At 37.3% G+C, this 19,896-nt stretch overlaps 1 protein-coding gene across 4 annotated transcripts in view; it reads left to right on the top strand.

The window, feature by feature from the left end:
- The window catches only part of LOC150083616 (lipopolysaccharide-induced tumor necrosis factor-alpha factor homolog), a 73,169-nt gene extending 58,212 nt beyond the window's left edge, over positions 1–14,957 (top strand). For all 4 annotated transcript variants that reach the window (XM_090378093.1, XM_090378091.1, XM_090378090.1 and 1 more), the window contains exons 3-4: positions 12,283–12,433; positions 14,735–14,957. In XM_090378093.1, coding sequence (XP_090234219.1) covers positions 12,283–12,433; positions 14,735–14,837 — 254 coding nt within the window. In that variant the 3' untranslated portion in view covers positions 14,838–14,957. The remainder of the gene's footprint in view (positions 1–12,282; positions 12,434–14,734) is intronic.
- The last annotated feature ends 4,939 nt before the right edge of the window (positions 14,958–19,896 follow it).

Here is a 19,896-nt window from a genome sequence, read left to right as displayed (position 1 = left end):
AGCAGCAATTTGCCTCCAAAGCCACACTGCTCCAATTTGTGCAGCAGTCTTTCATGTGCAACAGTATCAAAAGCCTTTCTAAGATCCAAGTATATAATATCAAAGTTATTCCCTGCATCCAGTTCTTTTGTGACTGCATCATAGTATCCAATCAAATTGGTCAGGCAAGACTTCCCCTTAACAAAACCATGCTGTGTCCGAGCTATAACTGAAGTCTCGTCTAAATGATCCTGCAGTGCTTCTTTAACCAGTGCCTCCATTAATTTTCCTGGAACAGAAGTTAAGCTCACAGGTCTATAATTACTTGTGTCAGCCTTTGATCCTCCCTTGTGAATTGGGGTCACATTTGCACATCTCCAGTCCATGGGTACCTCCCCTGAGTCCAAGGAAGCTCTCATAATTATGGCTAAGGGTTTGCTTACTTCCTTTGCTGCCTCCTTTAATATAGATCCCATCCACCCCAGGTGCCTTTCTCGTGTTTATCTTCAACAATTTCTCCTCCACTTTACTCTCAGTTATTACAAGATTCTCTAGCTTACTGCTAGAGTTGAATACACCTCTGGCATTCCCCTCGCTGAATAACTCCTCATGTGTGAATGTCGATGCAAAATATTCATTTAGTTTGTTAGCTACCTGAGCAGGGTCATCAACAGTTGACCCATCGATATCAAGTGGACCAATCTGATTCATCCCCTTCCTTCTAGAGTTTAGATAAGTAAAGAACTCTTTGCTGTTTTTTTTTTTTTGCATCCCTTGCCAAGGATCTCTCGTAATCTGCCTTCGCCTGCCTAACCTCCTTTGTAACTTGGTTACAGATCAACTTGTATCTATCATAGGCTTCTGTGTCTCGTTTTAATTTGTATGTATCCCATGCATATTTCTTCTCTGCCATATACCTCATTAGTTCATCTGACATCCATTTAGGCCTAAACTTTGAACAATATTTCTTAGTTGGTATGTAAAGCCTAGTAGCTTGCAAGATAAGTTCTTTGAATGCTTCCCATTTTGAATTTGCTGTTGGTAACATCATAAGTTGATCCCACTGTACAGAATTTAAATACTGTCTCAGTCCATCGTAGTCACCTTTACGAAAGCAATACCCCTTCCCTTTACCCCTAATGGTAGTTACCTCTTTGAGTAACTCCCACTTCAGAACACTGTGATCACTGCCACCTAGTGGTTCATTTATCTGCAGATTCTTAATGCATGAAGAATCACTACTGATAATCAAATCAAGAGTATTACTCCCTCTAGTTGCTTCCTGAACATGCTGATGTAGAAAACAATCATCCAATAAATCCACAAAAGCCTTGCTAGTGTGTGAGTGACCAGCCCCCAAATTCCAGTCAATATCTGGGAAATTAAAATCCCCCATTATAAGACTCTCTGATTTACTGGCCCACTCTAATTCTCTGTACAGTTTCTTATTATACTCATCAGAGTCATTAGGCCTGTAGCACACTCCTACTCTCAATTTTGATCTCCTAATGCTTATGTCACACCAAACTGACTCGACACTGCACTGTTCAGCGATGTCGACTGGCTTCACTTCCTTGGATTTTGTGTTTCTTAACTAATAGCATAACCCCTCCTCCCTTCCTATCCTGTCTATCCTTTCTGTAGACATTGTACTCCCCAAATTCGAGTTCGGCATTACTTATATCTGTGTGACACCACGTCTCTGAAATCCCAACAATATCTGCCTTTGATGTTTTCAGCAATACCTCAAATTCATCAAATTTATTTACTAAACTCCTAGCATTGGTGTACACGCAAGTATACATGCACCTGCTCTTCCTCTTAGCCACCCTAACACAATCCATGTGTTTACTTGTACCCCCATGATTCCCAGCAGTCTCTGAAATATCCTGCATCTTATTTTCCAGGCTTCTGCTCATTCCAATAGAAGCAGTGCAAGAATCACTTTCTCCTCTGCCAGTGGCTACTGTTAACCTATTAGTCCTTGTATCCCCCCAATCTAGCAGTTTTCCGACCCACCTAACACTGCCTCGATAGCATCAGCAAACATTCTTGCACCCTTTCTATTTAAGTGTATCCCATCCCTGTAGAAGAAGTCTCTCCTGTTAACAAGTACAAAGGGTACTAGGAAAGTTTTGCAATATGACGCAACAATGAATCACAGGAAGCTGCTTGTTGCTGCATGTTGAGACATGTTCATACGTGCATAGTAGCCGCCGCGCCAAGTCGATGGCTCAGTTATTCATTAGTAGTGAGAGTGTAAAGTGCTTGCGATGACATCGTGGTCACGAAATGAGATAAGGACAGTTTTGCGGTATAATTTCGTGCGTGGTTTAAACATAGACCAGTGCTTAGAAGAAATGACTCTTGCACTAGATGATGATTGTCCACATCGTACAACGATATTCAGGTGGTATAGAGAATTCCAAAGGGGAAATTTCACTCTGGAGGATTCTGAGAGGCCGGGAAGGCCACGAACGTCAGTTACGGAGGAAAACGTTACTGCTGTGAGGAAAATGCTTGACGAAAACAGGCGAGTGACCTACCAACAGATAGAGGATACTTTGGGCCTAAATGCACCAGCAATTCGTTCGATTCTGCAAGATCATTTGCACGTGAAGAAACTTTGTTCTCTCTGGGTGTCGCATCAACTGACTGAAGAGCAGATGACACGACGTGTGACTTGGTGCCGGGAGCTGTTAAAAAAGTTTGATAAGGGACAATCTCGGTATGTGAACAACATCGTGACAGGTGACGAGACTTGGCTGTACTATTACGATCTGCCGACCAAGGCTCAAAACAAAGTTTGGGTCTTTGTTGATGACGACACACCCGTAATTGTCAGAAAATCCCGATCTGTAAAGAAGAAAATGATAGCTGTATTTTTCAAATCGAGTGGAATTGTGGAATGTGTCGTTTTGGACACGCAGAAGACAGTCACAGCTAAGTGGTATACTGAACAATGCCTGCCTAAAGTCATTGGATCTATGAAGAACCTGCGGCCAAAGTCAAGAATGGACACCTGGTACCTCCATCACGATAATGCTGCAGCTCACCGCGCCAAAGCCTGCACCGAATATTTGACCACGACAGGACTGAAACTTCTCGAGCACCCTCCCTACAGTCCAGACCTTGCTCCCTGCGACTTTGCACTGTTCCCGCATGTGAAAATGAAGCTAAAAGGGAGGCGGTTTTCCAGTGATGAGGACCTTCTACGGGCTTGGGACAACGAGTGTGCTTTACTCCCTAGTGAAACTTGGCAGAACTGGTTTAAAGATTGGTTTCGGAGGATGGAGTTGTTGTTGTTGTTATTTGGTTTTTAGGAGCATTAGCAACTAAGGCCATATTGCTCCGGGATATGCGGTGGTCATTCCCTGACCTTTCCGCATCCTCCGTATTTGGTGGTGACGGGCTCGAACCCCGGTCTAATCAAGAAGCGTGTGCTACGGAGGATGGAGAGGTGTATTGAATGTAGAGGAAATTACTTTGAAAAAATTAAATAAACAAAGCTGTATTGCAAAACTTTCCTAGTACCCTTTGTACAGTCCAGGCTGAAAAAAATTCTACCCCTTGAGCCGTGCACAATCTTTCCAGGGCCGAATTGATCGACAGGGCTCTCATCATATACTCCCTCCTATCGTGTCTGGGCAGAATTGCAGACACTTTCAAATTCAGCCCTAATTCACGGCTTTTTTTCATCAGTGACCTGTACTTGTTAAGTAATTCCGCCGGTCTCCTACTCTTAATAGTTGGAAGTGAAGGTATAATGAGAGCGGGAGTAAGGGGATTGTGAAGATTATGATGAGAGCCTCTACATACAAAGGGAATGGGTCTTGTTATAGGTGATTTTAATTTGCCTCTAATTGATTGGAGCAAATGGGAATGAAACTCTACATGTGTAACAATTTTTAAATCAACTAGATGATTTTTTTTGTACCAACATGTCAGGGAAAGTACTAGGGAAAAGAATATTCTAGACCTCATCATCACCCATGAACCAGATGACATAATAGGGCTTACAGTAGAGGAACCAGTAGCAGAAAGTGATCACGGAGTTCTACAGTGGATGATGATGAAGAGAGAGAGAGAGAGAGAGAGAGAGAGCTAGCAGTAGTTAAAGGAATGGGTTATAATTTCAGAAAAGGAAATTATAACCCAGGAGCGAATACTATTGAATTATGGTATATCTTTAAAACAATCATAGAAGCCGTGAATGCATATATACCATTAAAAAAATACTCCACAAGGAGGATTCCAAGTCGATGAATAATGAAGTTGCCAGATTACTTGGGCAGAAAAAGAGCAATAAAAAGTACTGAAGCCTACAACAGCTACAAAGTGATCTGTAATAGTGCCGCAGAAAAGGATGCTGGCCAAGGCAGATTATGAGAAATCGCTGGCAAAGAGTGGTTATAAGGAATTCTTCACATATATAAATGCAAGGAAGAGAAGGACAATCCAGATCAGGCCCTTATGTAATGGACGTGAGATAGTATACTTACAGAAGAAAAACCTTTATGTCAAAGGGAAGTTGAAAAATATGTAATGATGCTGAAATTTCACATGATTCTTTAATGAAAAAAACTTTTGAGCCTACAGGCGAGTAAGGCTCCTGGGGTTGATGGCATATACCCTATAATTTTAAGGGAGGTGGCAAGTGCGTGCATTGAACCATTGAGGCTAATTTTGAGAGCTTCGTTAGCTATTTTGACAGAGTCACTCATGAGCTGGATTTACGGAATAATTTCAACATTGTTTATTTGAATTTTAGCAAAGCATTTGACTCAGTCCCTATGAGTGGTTACTTTATAAGCTGCAGGTTGGATTCACAGGGAAAATCCTTAGATGGATAGCAGGATGGCTTTAGGGCAGGAGACAGAGGGTTGTGAGATACATGGTTATGCCTCAGATTGGGTTGACGTAAGAAGTGGGGTTTGCCCAAGGATCAGTATTAGGACCACTATTGTTTTTGATTTTCATAAATGACGTTGATGAAGGGATAGAGGGCATGATGTCTAAATTTTTGGTGATGTAAAGATTGGTTGGTTGGTTGTTTTGTTGTTTATTGGCGCATTGACAATGGAGATCATAGTGCTCCAGTTCATTTGTTATATTATGTCTTTGTATGCATATTCATTCTATGTATCTTGGTCGAAAGCACGGGAGATAAATATTTTCTGTGATTATATACCTTATCATTATTTACAGTAGATGGTAGACGTTGATTATCTGCATGAATCTGAAAATGTCTGATACACGTTCCTTGTCACCTAGGATATCTCTGAGGGTGATGTCTTGATTTCCTTTATATAATGATGAGAAAATTTTTTGTCGATCATTTTCATAGGTTGGGCATTCTATGAGTATATATCTGATTGTTTGGGTAGTATTGCATGTTTGACATCTTGGAGGTTCTTCGGCACGTAGTAAATAGCCATGTGTGATGTGTGTATGTCCAATGCGTAGTCTGGTCAGAACGACTTCCTCTCTCCTTGATTTCCTTGTGCTTGTTTTCCAAAGTTCAACTTTTGGTTTTATTTCATATAATTTATTTGAAGTTTGTTTTTGCCAGAGTTCTTGCCATTGTGTTAAAGAGCGGTTTTGAATGATTGGTTTGTAATCCTGATACGGCATGGGGGAAAGGTTGTTTCTGAAGGTTAGTTGTTGATTTTGCAATCTGTCAGCTTCTTTGTTTCCTTTTATCCCTTTGTGTCCTGGTATCCAGCAGAAAAGTATTTCTTGTTTTTCTTAGTTAAGTCTGTTAATATCTGTTTAATTTGCACGAGAGCTGGATGGGTTATATTGGTCGTGGTTTGAATGGCTTGTATTGCACTTAATGAATCAGAATATATTACTGTTCTCAAATGATATGTGGTTCTGAAGTACTCCAGGGCTATCTGAACTGCCACTAATTCTGCAGTGTAGACACTGCATTCTTTTGGAAGTTGGCGTGCCAGTGTAGTGTCTGGGAATACTGCCGATGCTCCTACATGGTTCTCTGATTTTGATCCATTTGTATATATTGGTAGATGGTTGGGATATTTAGTTCTGTGTGCTGCATGCAGTTGTTGAAAGTTAATGTCTGACAAGTTATTTTTATTCCAGATTTGTGTGGAGAGTTCACAAGTTGTGGAGTGGTTTATCCATGGTGGTATTATGTGCCTTTCAAGATTTGCAACATTATCTACGTTAAGTTCATATGTTGTCAGTAGCTCTTGTAGTCTGATTCCTAGAGGGTTGTTTGCACTTTTGCGATTCCTATATGTTTTCCCATTTTGGTGAGAATAATGATGTCCAAGTCGGATGGTTTCTTGTGGATCTTATCTTGTATGCATAGAGTAGGGCTAGCTGTTGTCTCTTGAGGAACAATGGTAGTTCATTAGCTTCTGTATAAAGACTGTATGAAGGTGATGTGTAGAAGGCTCCTGTTGCTATTCGTATTGCACTATGGTGAATTGGATCTAACCATTTGAGGGTGCTCTTTTTGGCGGAAGCATAAACAGGTGCTCCGTAATCTATTATTGAGCTTACTAGTGTTTTGTACAGATTGAGCAGGGTATAACGGTCTGCTCCCCAAGATACTGATGTTAAGACTTTAAGGATGTTAAGTCGTCTCATACATTTTATTCGTAATTGCTTTATATGCTCTACGAAGGTTAACTTGTTGTCCAAAAATGAGTCCAAGAAATTTTATGCTTTGTTTGACGGGTATTTTGTGACCTATTGTTAGTTCAGGGTCGGGATGTAAATTTCTTTTTCTACAGAAATATACGCAGACTGTTTTTTTGTTGTGAAATTCTAAATCCGTTTTTCTGGGCCCAACTACTGATTCTGTTAATTGCGCATTGTAGTTGCCTTTCTATAGTTCCCATATTCTGTGCTTGATACGATATACTGAAGTCATCTACATATAGTGGATGACACCGTGGATGGCAGTTGTTTTGTGATGCCATTTATTTTTATGACGAATAGTATAGCACTGAGGACAGACCCCCTGGGGAACTCCTTCTTGTTTATATGTTTTTGACATGGTGTTCTGTACTCTGACCTGAAATGTTCTATTTTTCATAAAGTTTTGGATGAAGTGTGGTAAATGTCCTCTGAGGCCTGCACCGTGGATGTCTTGAAGTATACCGTATCTCCACGCTGTGTCATATGCCTTTTCTAAATAAAAAAATATGGTAACCATATGTTTTGAACTTATAAATGTATCTCTTATGTCTGTTTCTATTCTTACAAGGTGATCTAAGGTGGATCTATTACCTCTAAACCTGCATTGCATACTGTTGAACCAGTTGGTTGTTGATTATTTTCTCCAAAACTTTGCTCAAGCAGCTAGTGAGCGCTATTGGTCGATAGTTGTTTGGGTTGTTCTGATCTTTATTGGGTTTTTGGAAAGCTAGTACTATTGCATGATGCCATGCTTCAGGATATTGCTCTTCTTGGAAAATGCGATTGTACAGTTTAAGAAGGTTTTCTATTTCTTTTTGCTTCAGATGTTTAAGCATATCATAATGTATGTTGTCTGGTCCAACTGCACTTGGTTTTGTTTTTGATAATGCTTCACGTAATTCATGCAATGTAATTGGTTGGTTATAGGATTCAATATGTTTGGTGTTAAAATTAATTCTGTTTTTTTCAGTTTTCTCTTTATAGGTCAAAAATTCTTCACGATATGATTGTTTTGACGATACTTTGGCAAATGCTTCTCCTAGTACATTAGCTATCTCTGAAGGTTCAGTAATGCTTTCTCCATTCCAGTGTAATACTAAGGATGGTTGGTTTTTGTATTTCCCCTATTTTATTCCATATTGTCTGTGTATTTGTTGTTCTATTTATTGAGGAAGTATACTGGATCCAGGAATTTTTTTTTTTTTTTGGCTTGTTTCCTGGTATACCTGGCTAGCGCTCGTGCTTGTTAATATTTTATGAGATTATCCGTTGTAGGACATCTCCAGAACTTATTCCATGCTTTGTTTTGTTGTCTTTTTTTTGTCATGCAGTCTTCATTCCACCAGGATTTTGGATGTAGCGGAACGGGTTGAAGTTCTGGGTATTGTTTGCACAGCTGCCTGTATTAAGGTATCTGTGACGTGTTTCACAGCTTCATCGACTGGTTTTCCTTGAATGCTTTGTGGATTAAATATTGTGAGTTCTCTAAATTTTTCCCAGTTACCCTTTTCTATTTTCCAGCGGGATGGTCTGCTGGGATGGCAGGGAAGGTTCCTGATCAGTGTGGTGATTACTGGGTAGTGGTCACTGCTGTATGGGTTTTCTATTACTTGCCACTTTAATTCTGGTAGGACTGAAGGGGTGCATATGGTTAGGTCTATTGCTGAGGTTGTATGACTAGGAAAGTGAAAATAAGTATGTTTACCATTGTTAAGTAGAGAAAGATTATGGTGATCTATTATTCTTCCTCGTCTGTTGATGTCAGTGTTTCCCCACAGATGACTGTGCCCATTCATATCTCCCATTATACAGAAAAGCGATTGGAGTTCGGAGATTAGTTGGTCTATTTCTTCAAAAGTTATATCTGGTCCTGGTGGTAGGTACACTGAACAGATGGTTATCTTAAATCTTAGTGTTATTCTTACAGCTATCGCTTCAAGGTTGCTGTTTAAAGTTATGTGTTCAGTTGGGATGTGATTATGAACCAAGATGGCTACTCCTCCATGTGTTGGCCCATCTCTTATTCTGTCTTTCCTATACATTGTATAATTTTTTACTGAAGGGGTTTCTCGTTGTCTAAGGTATGTCTCTTGAAGATAGGAGCATATTGGCGTATGGTGTGTAATTAGATACTGGACATTATCGTAATTGGTTCGTAGTCCTCTACAGTTCCACTGGAGAAATCGATCCATTATTGGGTTTTTCTAGGGCTTTCGGGTTGCTTCCGAAATGGAACATTCTTATATTTTGTCTTATCTTTTTTAGGGTATTGAGGCCTGTCCATATCTTCTTCTGTGAAAATTTCTAGTACTGGTTCTTCAGATGTGTTTATTTTTCCTATGTCCATCTGTTCAGTTGCTTTGGTGTTTGTAGGTTTACCTCGGTCTTTGTTGTGGTGCTGATTTTTTGGTATTTGTTCTGTGTGAATAGAAATTGGAGTGTTCACTATTTTCTCCTGTTTTTGTGCCTTCATTCCACTAAGTGATTCTTTTGGTAGCATGGAAATTTCAGTTTGAACTTCTACTGATGTGTATTGGATGACTGCTTGTGCATATGATGGCTTGTTTGTAGGCCATGGCTGTATTATTCTTCTTGCTTCTTGGTACGTTGTGTTGTGTTTTGTATTTCTGAATTAGTTTCTCCTGTTTCCATTTTTCACATGTTTTTGAGTAGGCTGGGTGTTCCCCTTTACAGTTTGTACATTTCAAGGTGTTGGCAGAGCAATCTGTAGTCTCGTGTTCTTTAGAACCACATTTTGCACAGGTAGCCGAGTTTCTGCATGCCATTTGCGAATGTCCAAATTTCTGACATTTGTAACACCGCAATGGATTTGGTATGTACTGTCTTACTTGGCAGTTCAGATATCCTGCTTTGACTGTTGTTGGAGGTTTCAGGTTAGAGTTCTTATTGGAATTATATTTCCATCCCTTCGGATATTGAGTCTCTTTACCCCTTGGCTTCTTAATTCTTCTGTGAGCTCTTCTTCTGACACATTTAAGAGGTCCCACTCGGAGATCACTCCTCTAGAAGAATTCAGCGTGTTGTGTGGTGTTACAACTACTGGTAATCCTCCAAAGATTGGCATAGCTAGCAACTTCTGGGAGTGATTAGGACTTTGTTTCTACTAGTATGTCCCCGGATCTCAGGCGTCGAACAGACTTGGGAGATCCTACTAGACCCTCTAACGTTTTCTGAATTACGAAGGGAGACATACACCCTAATGTCTGATCTCCTGTCGCATGTATAACAATGTATGTCGGTATTTTTGGTGGGTCCATATCTGTCTCTTTGCCTTTTCTGTATCTCTACTTGGTAGGGCTTTCTCTTGAAGCCCTGTAGTATCAGTAGTTATTTTACTACTCATGTTTGCTCTTTTGGCCCTGGGAGTATTACTTTCCTCTCCCAGGTTAACAGCCCCACCACGGAGGCAAGAGCACTGCTCTTGGTGGCAAGAGCAGTGCCACTTAGTGATCAAGCGGCTACTGTGTTAGGTTAGTAAAGTGAGATTAAGAGAAAAAATAAGAAAGGTGAGTTTCCTTCCTGTGTCTTCACTTACTGATTGTAAGACAAAGAGCTGTGTCGCAAAAGATGAAAGAAAGTTAACGATGAAAATTAAAGAAACTGATATAATTTTTTTTCTAACTCTATAAATCGCTGGGAATTGCTTAGTCACTAATAAATCGCTTGGCACCTGGGGCCGTAAAGATTGGTCAAGTAGTTAATGATCACCTCAAGCAGAGGTTCTTCAGAGTGGCCTGGATAGACTTCAGGGATGGTCAGAAAAATGGCAGCTATGCTTTAATCCAGCAAAGTGTAAGATTGTGATAGGGATTAACACCTGGTAAACAGAACCCCAGATTAACTTATACACTTGGTGGAGTTGAGCTAAAGCCAGTAGGGAAAGAGACTTCGGTGTTACTATATGATCAGACCCAAAGTTCTCTGAGCATTGTAGACAGGTTGCAAGGAAGGCATATGGTATCTTATTGATGGTTTATCAAACACCTGCTAGTAGAGATAAGAACATCATAATCCCATTATATAAGGCTATTGTTAGACCACACTTGGAATACTGTGTTCAAGTATGGACACCATACCTAAAGAAAGACATTGAGCTTCTTGAATGGGTCCAAAGATGAGGAACTCTCCTGGTGAGTTTGGCAAAATGGCATCCATATGAGGAAAGACCTCGAATATGTGGGTTGCAGGGCTTGGAAATTAAGCACCTTAGTGTAGACTTGAGGTGTTTAAGGCTCTGAGAGGCATGAGTAAAATGAATTAGGATGAAATTTTCACAGTTATAAATGATTATAGAACTAGGGGACATAAATTCAAGTTATGGGAGGAGATGTTTAGACTGGATTGTAGGAATTTTTATTTTACTTGATTTTTAATTTTTATTTTACTTGATTTTTAATTTTTATTTTACTGGAATAAGTTACCTATGGGAGGAGGGAAACACATTGGTTGTCTGTTTCCTTTTCATTTATTAAAATTTTTTCTTCTTATTTGTTGTTTTTTGGCTGGTGCAGCATAAGCCATAGGCTTCCTTGCACCATGTAGCCATTGCTAATTCTAATATAGGTTAAATATTTCTATAGTTTTAGCTGCAGAATTTAATTCTTGAGGAAATAAAGCAGATGATTAAAAGGGAATGCATATGTTTTTCCAACAAAGAACAGAACTACAAGAGGTGTACTGATATTAGCTGAGTACTTTGCAAGATAAAGCAATCTCCTCTCTTTCTCATACATACATATACAAATAATGTGTAGAGAAAAGATCAGATTCCCAACTGGAAAAGGCAAAACACAGGTCATACATTGAAAGAATATATAGAAATCCTTGGTCAGATCCAATTATTCACTTCTGAAAGGTGAAATAACATTTGTCATATATTGCAAGAAAGCCAGAGGCCTTTGCTAAAGTAAAATCAAATAATAATAATAATAATTCAGTAAAGTGAATTGTTACAGTTCAACAAATCCCTTGTGGATTAGCCAGTGACCTGTTGATACTTGTTAGGTAGGAGATTAAGATGGAAGGCTGAAGAAAGGATTAGTTAATTTCTTAACTTAATTTGATAATGGCAGTAAAAACTTTCCATGAGTATAGGGGCAACCTGAGGAGTTTATTATGAAGCACAGGTTTTAACAACAGTTGAAGAAATGCCAACACAACTAGCAAGGGTTGCTGGTATGAAAATTAAAAGATTCTTATGATTTCTGTCTAGTGTTGTTGGAGGAAATTTGCCATTATAGTTGTTGAGAGAATAGCTCTGTCTTTAAAGTTTCAATGAGTGAAAGAGAAAAAAAAAAAAAATCAATTTCAGAAAAGTCAAATTCACAATCATTAGTTTGGAGACCAGTAAAGAATAAAAACAAATTTGAATTGGGATAAAGATGGAACCATATTTCAAAAAGAAGGTAAGGTAATGGGTTAGTCAGTAGTGCTTATTAAAAATACTGATTTTATATACCACCTGTTTTGTTTTAATGGTGATTCTATTCCACTTTACACATGTACAAACTTGGTACAATAATTTATAAACCTATTTAACTATTTTTTCATATTTTCATAATATTTTTTGAATTAACAAATTCCTAATATATAGAATTTGTTTATTTCCAGGTCAAACAGTTGTTGTAGTTCAGCAACCCCAGTTTGGGGATGCACCAATGCAGACGGTATGTCCTACTTGCCGCAACACTGTTGTGACTACAACAATTAAGCAAAATGGGTTAATGGCATATCTTGCAGCTGGTATTGTCTGTTTAATTTTGTGAGTATTGTTTTGAAAAAATTATATTTTGAATACAGGATGATGCCTTTAATATTAATTTTGATAATGCGGCACGTATATTTCATGGCTGACCTGACAGAGGCTGGAAGTAAAGATACAAAGAATAAAAAGCAAGAAATGGGATAACTTATGTGAGTTGTAGTGATTTGTACTGCTGTGGAGAAATAAAATGTTTAGATTGAATGTATGCTACTGTATATGGTATAGGCTAGCGACCCTTGGTTTAAGGAATTGTGAAAGTTTTAAAAATTAAATAATTAATTAGGTTGGGCTAGTTACCTCACGTGTTACAGGTTGGAGTTGTATTCAGATAAATTAAAATAAATAAATTAATTTAATTAAATAATTAAAGTAATGAATCGTTAAAATAAAATTAACCAATTATGTTACGAATGTAAAGGGGTTAGTGGTAGAACGATTGAAGGAATGCTCTCAGGATAGCAAGGATTAGTAGGCTGGCAAAGTAGTGGTATATAGGTGAGGAAAGTGTTTTAAAGCAGAAAAGGAGCATCTCAGTTATTGCATTTTTTATTCTTTACTTCCAGCCTCTGTCGGGTCAGCCATGAAATATATGCGCCACATAAAAATTAATATTAAATTTAAACAAATTATTTTAACTGACTTTACCTACCTTACCTACTTTCACGTGTATTTCATGTCAGAAACAGGCGATACCCACTTATTGCCGTTTCCTCCTCTGATTTCGGCGACTGGCCCTTGAAAAAGGTGCTGAAATCACGGGATGAACAGCACTAAGTTATTCTTATTACTTCTCCTTTATCTTAGCTCCCTTCTTTTCACCGTGATAGTGATTTCAGTTCTGTTCGCCCTTTGTCTTCCATAACTAGTGTTACTAGTACCGTAACGTTAGCACACTGCCCTTCACCACTACTAACTTATATATACACACACACATGCATGTGAGGGGTGATAATTTAATTCGTGGACTGGTGCAAGATTTTGTTTACTACCATATGAACTTTCGATTACTGACGCTAGAGGTGCTCTCCCTGATTGCTATTTGAGACTGTGTGCACATGCCAGTACTTGTCAAGCTAGTGTTGTGTGAAGAGTTTTTTTTTTTTTTTAAGCTGTGTCTCATTGATGATCGTTTTGAAGCAAGTATCATATCGGATACAGATTGAACAGCAATATGTCATTCATTATTGTGTCGGAAAAAGTTAGAGATGAATGAAGTGTATGGTATTCAGTGTCTTGGTAGAACTGCCATATTTAAATGGCACCAGCGATTCAGTGAAGGCCGTGAGTCTGTTGCAGATGACCCAAGACTTGGTCAGCTTTCCTCCTCAACAACTCCTAAGCAAATCGCAAAAGTCCACAGATGAAGACAAGCAAATTACACTTTGTGAATTAGCTGTTAGAATGTCCATTTCACATGGTAGTGGTCACAATATTGTGAAAGATCACATGAAAATGTTGCAAATCTGTGCCCACTAGATTCCATATAATTAGACTCCAGAACAAAAACAGCAGAGAGTAGACTTGTGCAAAGAAATGTTTTGAAACACCATCTTAAATCGAATAGTGACTTGTGATGAAACTTGGATTTTTCTATGATTCAGAGACAAAACAACAGTAGTGAGTGGAAGCATTCTAATTCACCAAGACCTAAGAAATTTTGAGCTTGTTGTTTAGCTGACAAACAAATGGTTCTTGTGTTTTTTGATATAAAAGACTTTCTTTTTACATATTTTGTCTCATGGAACAACTATGAATAAGGAAGTGTAATCTGAGGTTCGCCGTGCCATTCTTGAGACAAGTCAAGAACTTTCCAGTGTGAAGTGGTTTCTCCATCAAGCCAATGCTAGGCCCTCCATACGGGTAATATTGTGCAGCCACTGATCACTGCTATAGGTGCCAAGGTTCTGCTTCCATCTTATTCATTGGACTTAGCCCTGTGTGATTTCTTCTTGTTTCCACGTCTGAAGAATGCTCTGAAAGGGAAGCATTTTGTCTGACAATGTTGCTTCCAGAACCACAATGGAAGTACCTTGCAGTCTTTCGAAAAATGGCTTGCAAGAAGCATTTAATACATGGGCACTATGGAGGCAAAAGTGCGTAAAGTTTAAGGGAGAGTATTTTAAGGAGAAATCCACAGTAGATTCAGATGATGACAATTAAGATAAGATCTTGCACCAGTCTGCGAATTAAATGATCACTCCTCATATATATATATTATTATTATATATTTATTGAATACTAAAGTATTTTATTGGTACTTTAGCATATGCTAATTTAATGCTTTTTTATTTTTGACAGTTGCCCATGCTTTTGGATCCCTCTGGTAATGGATTCATGTAAGGATACTGTTCACACTTGTCCAAGCTGCAATGCACAACTTGGTATCAGAAAAGCCCTCTGAATCATCTTTTATGTTTTTGAATTTCCACACATTCATGTAATTTTTTTCAATGAAGGAGTTATAAAAAAAAAAACTGTCACAAACTCTGAAAATTGCGACAGTCCCTACCTTATATTTACAGTCACTGCCTTATATTTGTGCTATCATTGTTCATTCAAAATAGTATATTAATACACTGAAACAGATATTTTTATGCAACTCCTTTTTGTTGCAAATTTTTATGCAAAACAATGCTTGGACATTTTCATTTATAAAATGGGTAAAAAAAAAGGAAAAAAAAAAAGGAAAAAAAAAAGGAAAAAAAAGCTATATCTGGTCACTCTGTGCCACAAAATAAAATCTCTAAGCCAAAAGACTCATATGTAGCTTGAAATATATAATATGATGCAGAATTTTTATGCAGTGTTAACTTATCCTGTATTTATAATTTTTGATCCAAATACAAAAATCAATGCCCTTATTTATGGTTTATAATTAGATTACATTTAGAATAAATTCAGCAGGCTTTGTTTTACTTCAGTTATGTTTCACTTTTTGCAGTTTTTTTTTTTTTAATGGTAATTTTTTAGAGAATAATAATAATAAAAAAATATACACGGTATTTAATAAATTGTTTTGCAAAAAGTTTCTTATCAGGTACTTGTAACTTAACTGTTTTGCAATGTTCTTTTCATTTATGATGCAGTATAAGTCATGTAAACTATAGTTATATTGATATTATTGTTAAATCATTGCTTCTTGATGTTTGATATTATAAATCAATGCCTTCAAATTGTCTGTTTAGCTTGATAAAGATAGATTTATAGAAGTTGTCATTTTTTTTGAGACTTTTATGCATTTTTGGACTGTTATAATATTAAAGATGTATATAAAGGGAGAGCTAATTCTCAATTTCATGAAGGATGACAAAAAAAAAATCATGTTGTAAAATGAATGAATTCAGAACAAATTTTAAATTTTTGATAGATCATAATGGGATAGTCAGGCCTGACACATAAGGAGGATGTGTATTTTTAATATAAGTACCATGCAGTGAAAAAAAAATAATAATAAAAATGAACTGTTATATGTTTAAATGTTACATTTTCATTTGAATAGTTTTAGTCTAGATGTTAGCATACAGGTAGAGAATTCTACTTGAAATTACAAATCTGCAACTCAGGATTGTATGATTTTTTTTCTATAAAACGTTTAACTCCTCTGGCTGTGACTGTTATAGAATATAAAATAATCATTGGTCTGAAAGACCCAAGTTTAAAATCAGTAGTGTGGATTTGTCAGTATCATATATTGCATTTTTACATTATTGAACAATGGGTACCAGACCAAGTACCTCTGAAGTGCATGATGTAGATGTGGCAGACTGGCATTACTTACGTACTATGAAAGCGTGACAGATGGATTTTACTTTTAGATGTTAATGTATGTTTCAATACAGCTTCTGTTCACTTTTATTTAAATGTAACAATTATATACATTTTTACGTGACATCTGATGTACTACAATGTTATAAATATGAAGCCAGAATAAATAAATCTCTGGAACATGAATCTCTGGTGGCCTCTAAAAGTGTACATTAAAACTGTTTTCTTTATTCCTACACTAAAATAATATAGCATACATTCTATGTCATTTGTAAACTGTATTTGCATAGAATGTAAATGTCTATCAGCATTCTTACAGAATGGAAATAGACATTTTGAAAGATTCATAGTAGTGGTGGAGCACTGGCAGAACAGCCATAAATTTAGGTTACAGACATTGGAGGGTAATTAAGGTGACATCAGATTAAGTTTCCAAGTTGAGTTAGCATTCAGACAAAATTTAAAACATGCAGTTGAAATGTTGTAACTTTACTAATGAGATGCAATATGGAGAGGACAGCTATGCAGCTTTTTTTTTGATTTTGAATCATATAGAAATAACAGTTTTAAGGGAAAACTGTATACAGAAGACTTGGGGAAATAAGATTCTATGCAAAACAATGCTTGCAATTTTCTTACAGAGAAGATTCTGTCTTTACTTGTTATAGGCCACACCATTGCCAGGGCCCTGAATTTAATATTGTTACTTATGTGACAAGATTAAGTTCAGAAAATAATTGTCATGTTCTCAACTGGAAAGAACATTGCTTTAGTCATACTGTTCTACTTCATGGGGTGTTTGTGTATTATTTTTAAGTGTGTTTCAATCTGCATATTACATTGGCTGAAAAACATGGAATAAGTCAAGGTGGGGAGAATGCTACTTAACTTATAAGATTGCAGAATATAGAACACTACACCATATTGACATCAAACCAGACCACCCTAGTAGCAAGGCGCCTCCAGGTGGGCAGGAGCAGCAGTGCGTAGCACACGCTTCTTGATTAGACCGGGGTTCGAGCCCGTGACCACCAAATATGGAGGATGCGGAAAGGTCAGGGAATGACCACCGCATATCCCCGGAGCAATATGGCCCTAGTTGCTAATGCTCCTAAAATCCAAATAACAAACAAACAAACTTAGTAGCAAAGTCTGATCTAGGGAGGAATCATGATGAATTCCCATACCAATCTCTATGCCTTTTGAAGGCATCTTGACTACTCTTAGGTATATGGACAAGATCCTTTGCCTCTATATGTTCTTCAAGGTTTCTTAAAAGGAAGGATATCCAAATGAAGTGGTCATCCCAATCTAAATCAGATTGAGTATTTATGAGATGCACTACAGTATAGTGTTATTTATGATGTGGCTCGGGGGTGGGTCTTCATCTCCACTTGCATTACAGTAGTAGGTCTAAACCGATTAGCCGATCTTTCTTTAGGTGCTTTGTTGTTGCTGTAATAGTTTAGTAGCATTAGTGACTAAGGCCATATTGCTCTGTGTGTACTGTCTCTAAATTGCATTTGTACTGGGGTTGGTTTTCTGTTTGCTGGATGAAAAACCCAAGGAGGGAAAAACCATGCTACTTTTGCCTGAGACTGACTAACTCAACCATGTTGTGAAATAAAAATGCCTCATCATTGACAGGACTCAAACTGAGGTCTTTTCCACCCAGCATGGGGGGGATGGCAGTTCTACCAACTGTGCTACTCATGAGGGCCTAAAGCTAGTCCCATGGCATTAAAGTACAGTACCACCACAATAAATAAGAAAAAAAATACTAAACCTTCAGTGCTAGTAGGGAGACAAACTTATGAAATCTTGGTTTGCTTAAAAATGTTCATCTGAAGTTAAACACTGTTTTAGGAAAACTAACTGGGGCCCTTCAACCACCTCATAGAACAAATCATGTGCCAAGGGTAGTACTTATTACCATGAACCTTGCAAACAGTATGAGAGGATGATTGTCACTGGCAATCATACTCATATGGAACACCCAACTTTTGCAATACTGACCATTTGATCATGATTTATTGATAAGTCTTGGGGGAGGGAAGGAGAACCATAACTGTTATAATAACAGCCTAAGAAATTTGAATTCAATCTTGCATGGACTTTTCTTCTTTGTTCATATTTGGGCTGAAATATTTCAATTTGATTTCAGCTTGATTCAAATTGAACCAGGCTGAAAATCCCGGACTAACATAATAGGGGAACCTTGCACCTTTGCTTCAGATCAGACAACTACAGCCCAAACAAAAAGGACTGTAGAAATTCCCCCCAACAGGAATCAAACCCATACCTCTCCAAATAAGCTGACTAGGCTGCCATGGAGGGCACAGGAATCAAACCCATACCTCTCCAAATAAGCTGACTAGGCTGCCATGGAGGGCACAGGAGCGATTAAGTCTAGTCTCAATAATTATATGCACATTTTGAAAAATAAGAATTTACAATTACTGCACACATTCTGTATCCAATCATTGAAGTATGCTCACATTTTAAATTTAATTTAATTTTTGGCTTTTGTTTTTGTGTCATAGAAGAGTCTGGCTTATGTCTAATTGAAGTGTGCAGGTTTTTTGATTTACATTTCACTCATTGTTGGTAAAAGATAATGGAGTTAATATTCAAATTAGAGGGGATAAAAATTAAACACCTCTGCAGCAGTCTAAAGTGCTGCAGAGGTGTTTGATTTTCAAAATATAATTAAATTTTGTTATTAATATAAAAAATGAAATGGAGTTTTCAGTTTTGTTCAGAAAAAGATTGAAAATAAAGTCGAAGCAAAAAAAACAAACAAACAATTTTGAATATATTTTTTGCCAATTTTTAAGTTTATAAATGGGGAACCTTTTACTCATGAGAAAATGAAAATCACTGGAGCTCTTCATTATGGGTTAACTGAAATGCCCTGTACACATGTGAGAGAACTATTTGTACTAAATACTTTGTATACTGAAAATGTAGTTTGTTATTAGAAGAATGACTTGAAGACCCAGATGCCAAAATAGTGGGTTTTTCTGGATTATTTTACTTAATTCTTGAGTGATAAATCATTAAGCCAAATTATGTACATTAACCTTCAGTGTTCAGGCCAAAAATGCATCAACCACTGTATCTTTGAGTATATTTTATTTTTCCCCCCCAAAAGCATTATGAAAGACAGTTATATATTAAAACAACTGCAAGTCTTTGGAGTAAGGGTTAAATAGCAATTAATGGGTTTAAATTCCTTGGAGGGCTACTAGAGCAAGATAGGCCTAACTGAGTTCTTGGTTGTAGAGAACTATAGTACCCATGAATAATCTTTTTTTTTTCCCCCCAGGTCAATTTTATACTGTAATGGCAAAAATATAATTGTTGTTTTGCTATATGAGGATTTATGGCACAATGGAAACTAAAGGCCAGTATGCACTCAACAAAAGGAGAGCAGCAGTAGAAAAATTTGATAACATTTACTTTCTGCAGTGTTTGTAAAAAAATAGTGCCAAATGCAATGCTAAAATATATATGGTAGTAGTTTCGGTTTTTCAAAAACCAAAACTACAGTGTAGAAGTATTATTTTATATATCTACCCTTGAAGCATTAAAGAACTGTAAAATGCACAATTTGAAAACCTAAACATGGATTAAAAATGGCTTTTTGGTTAGAAGAACATGAATTAATACTGACTTAGAAAAGATTAGTGCAC

The sequence above is a fragment of the Mastigoproctus giganteus genome, chromosome 7, assembly GCF_048544385.1.
Source record: "Mastigoproctus giganteus isolate SK-2022 chromosome 7, ASM4854438v1, whole genome shotgun sequence".
NCBI lineage: Eukaryota > Metazoa > Arthropoda > Arachnida > Uropygi > Thelyphonidae > Mastigoproctus > Mastigoproctus giganteus.
This window is presented reverse-complemented; position numbering and strand designations above follow the sequence as displayed.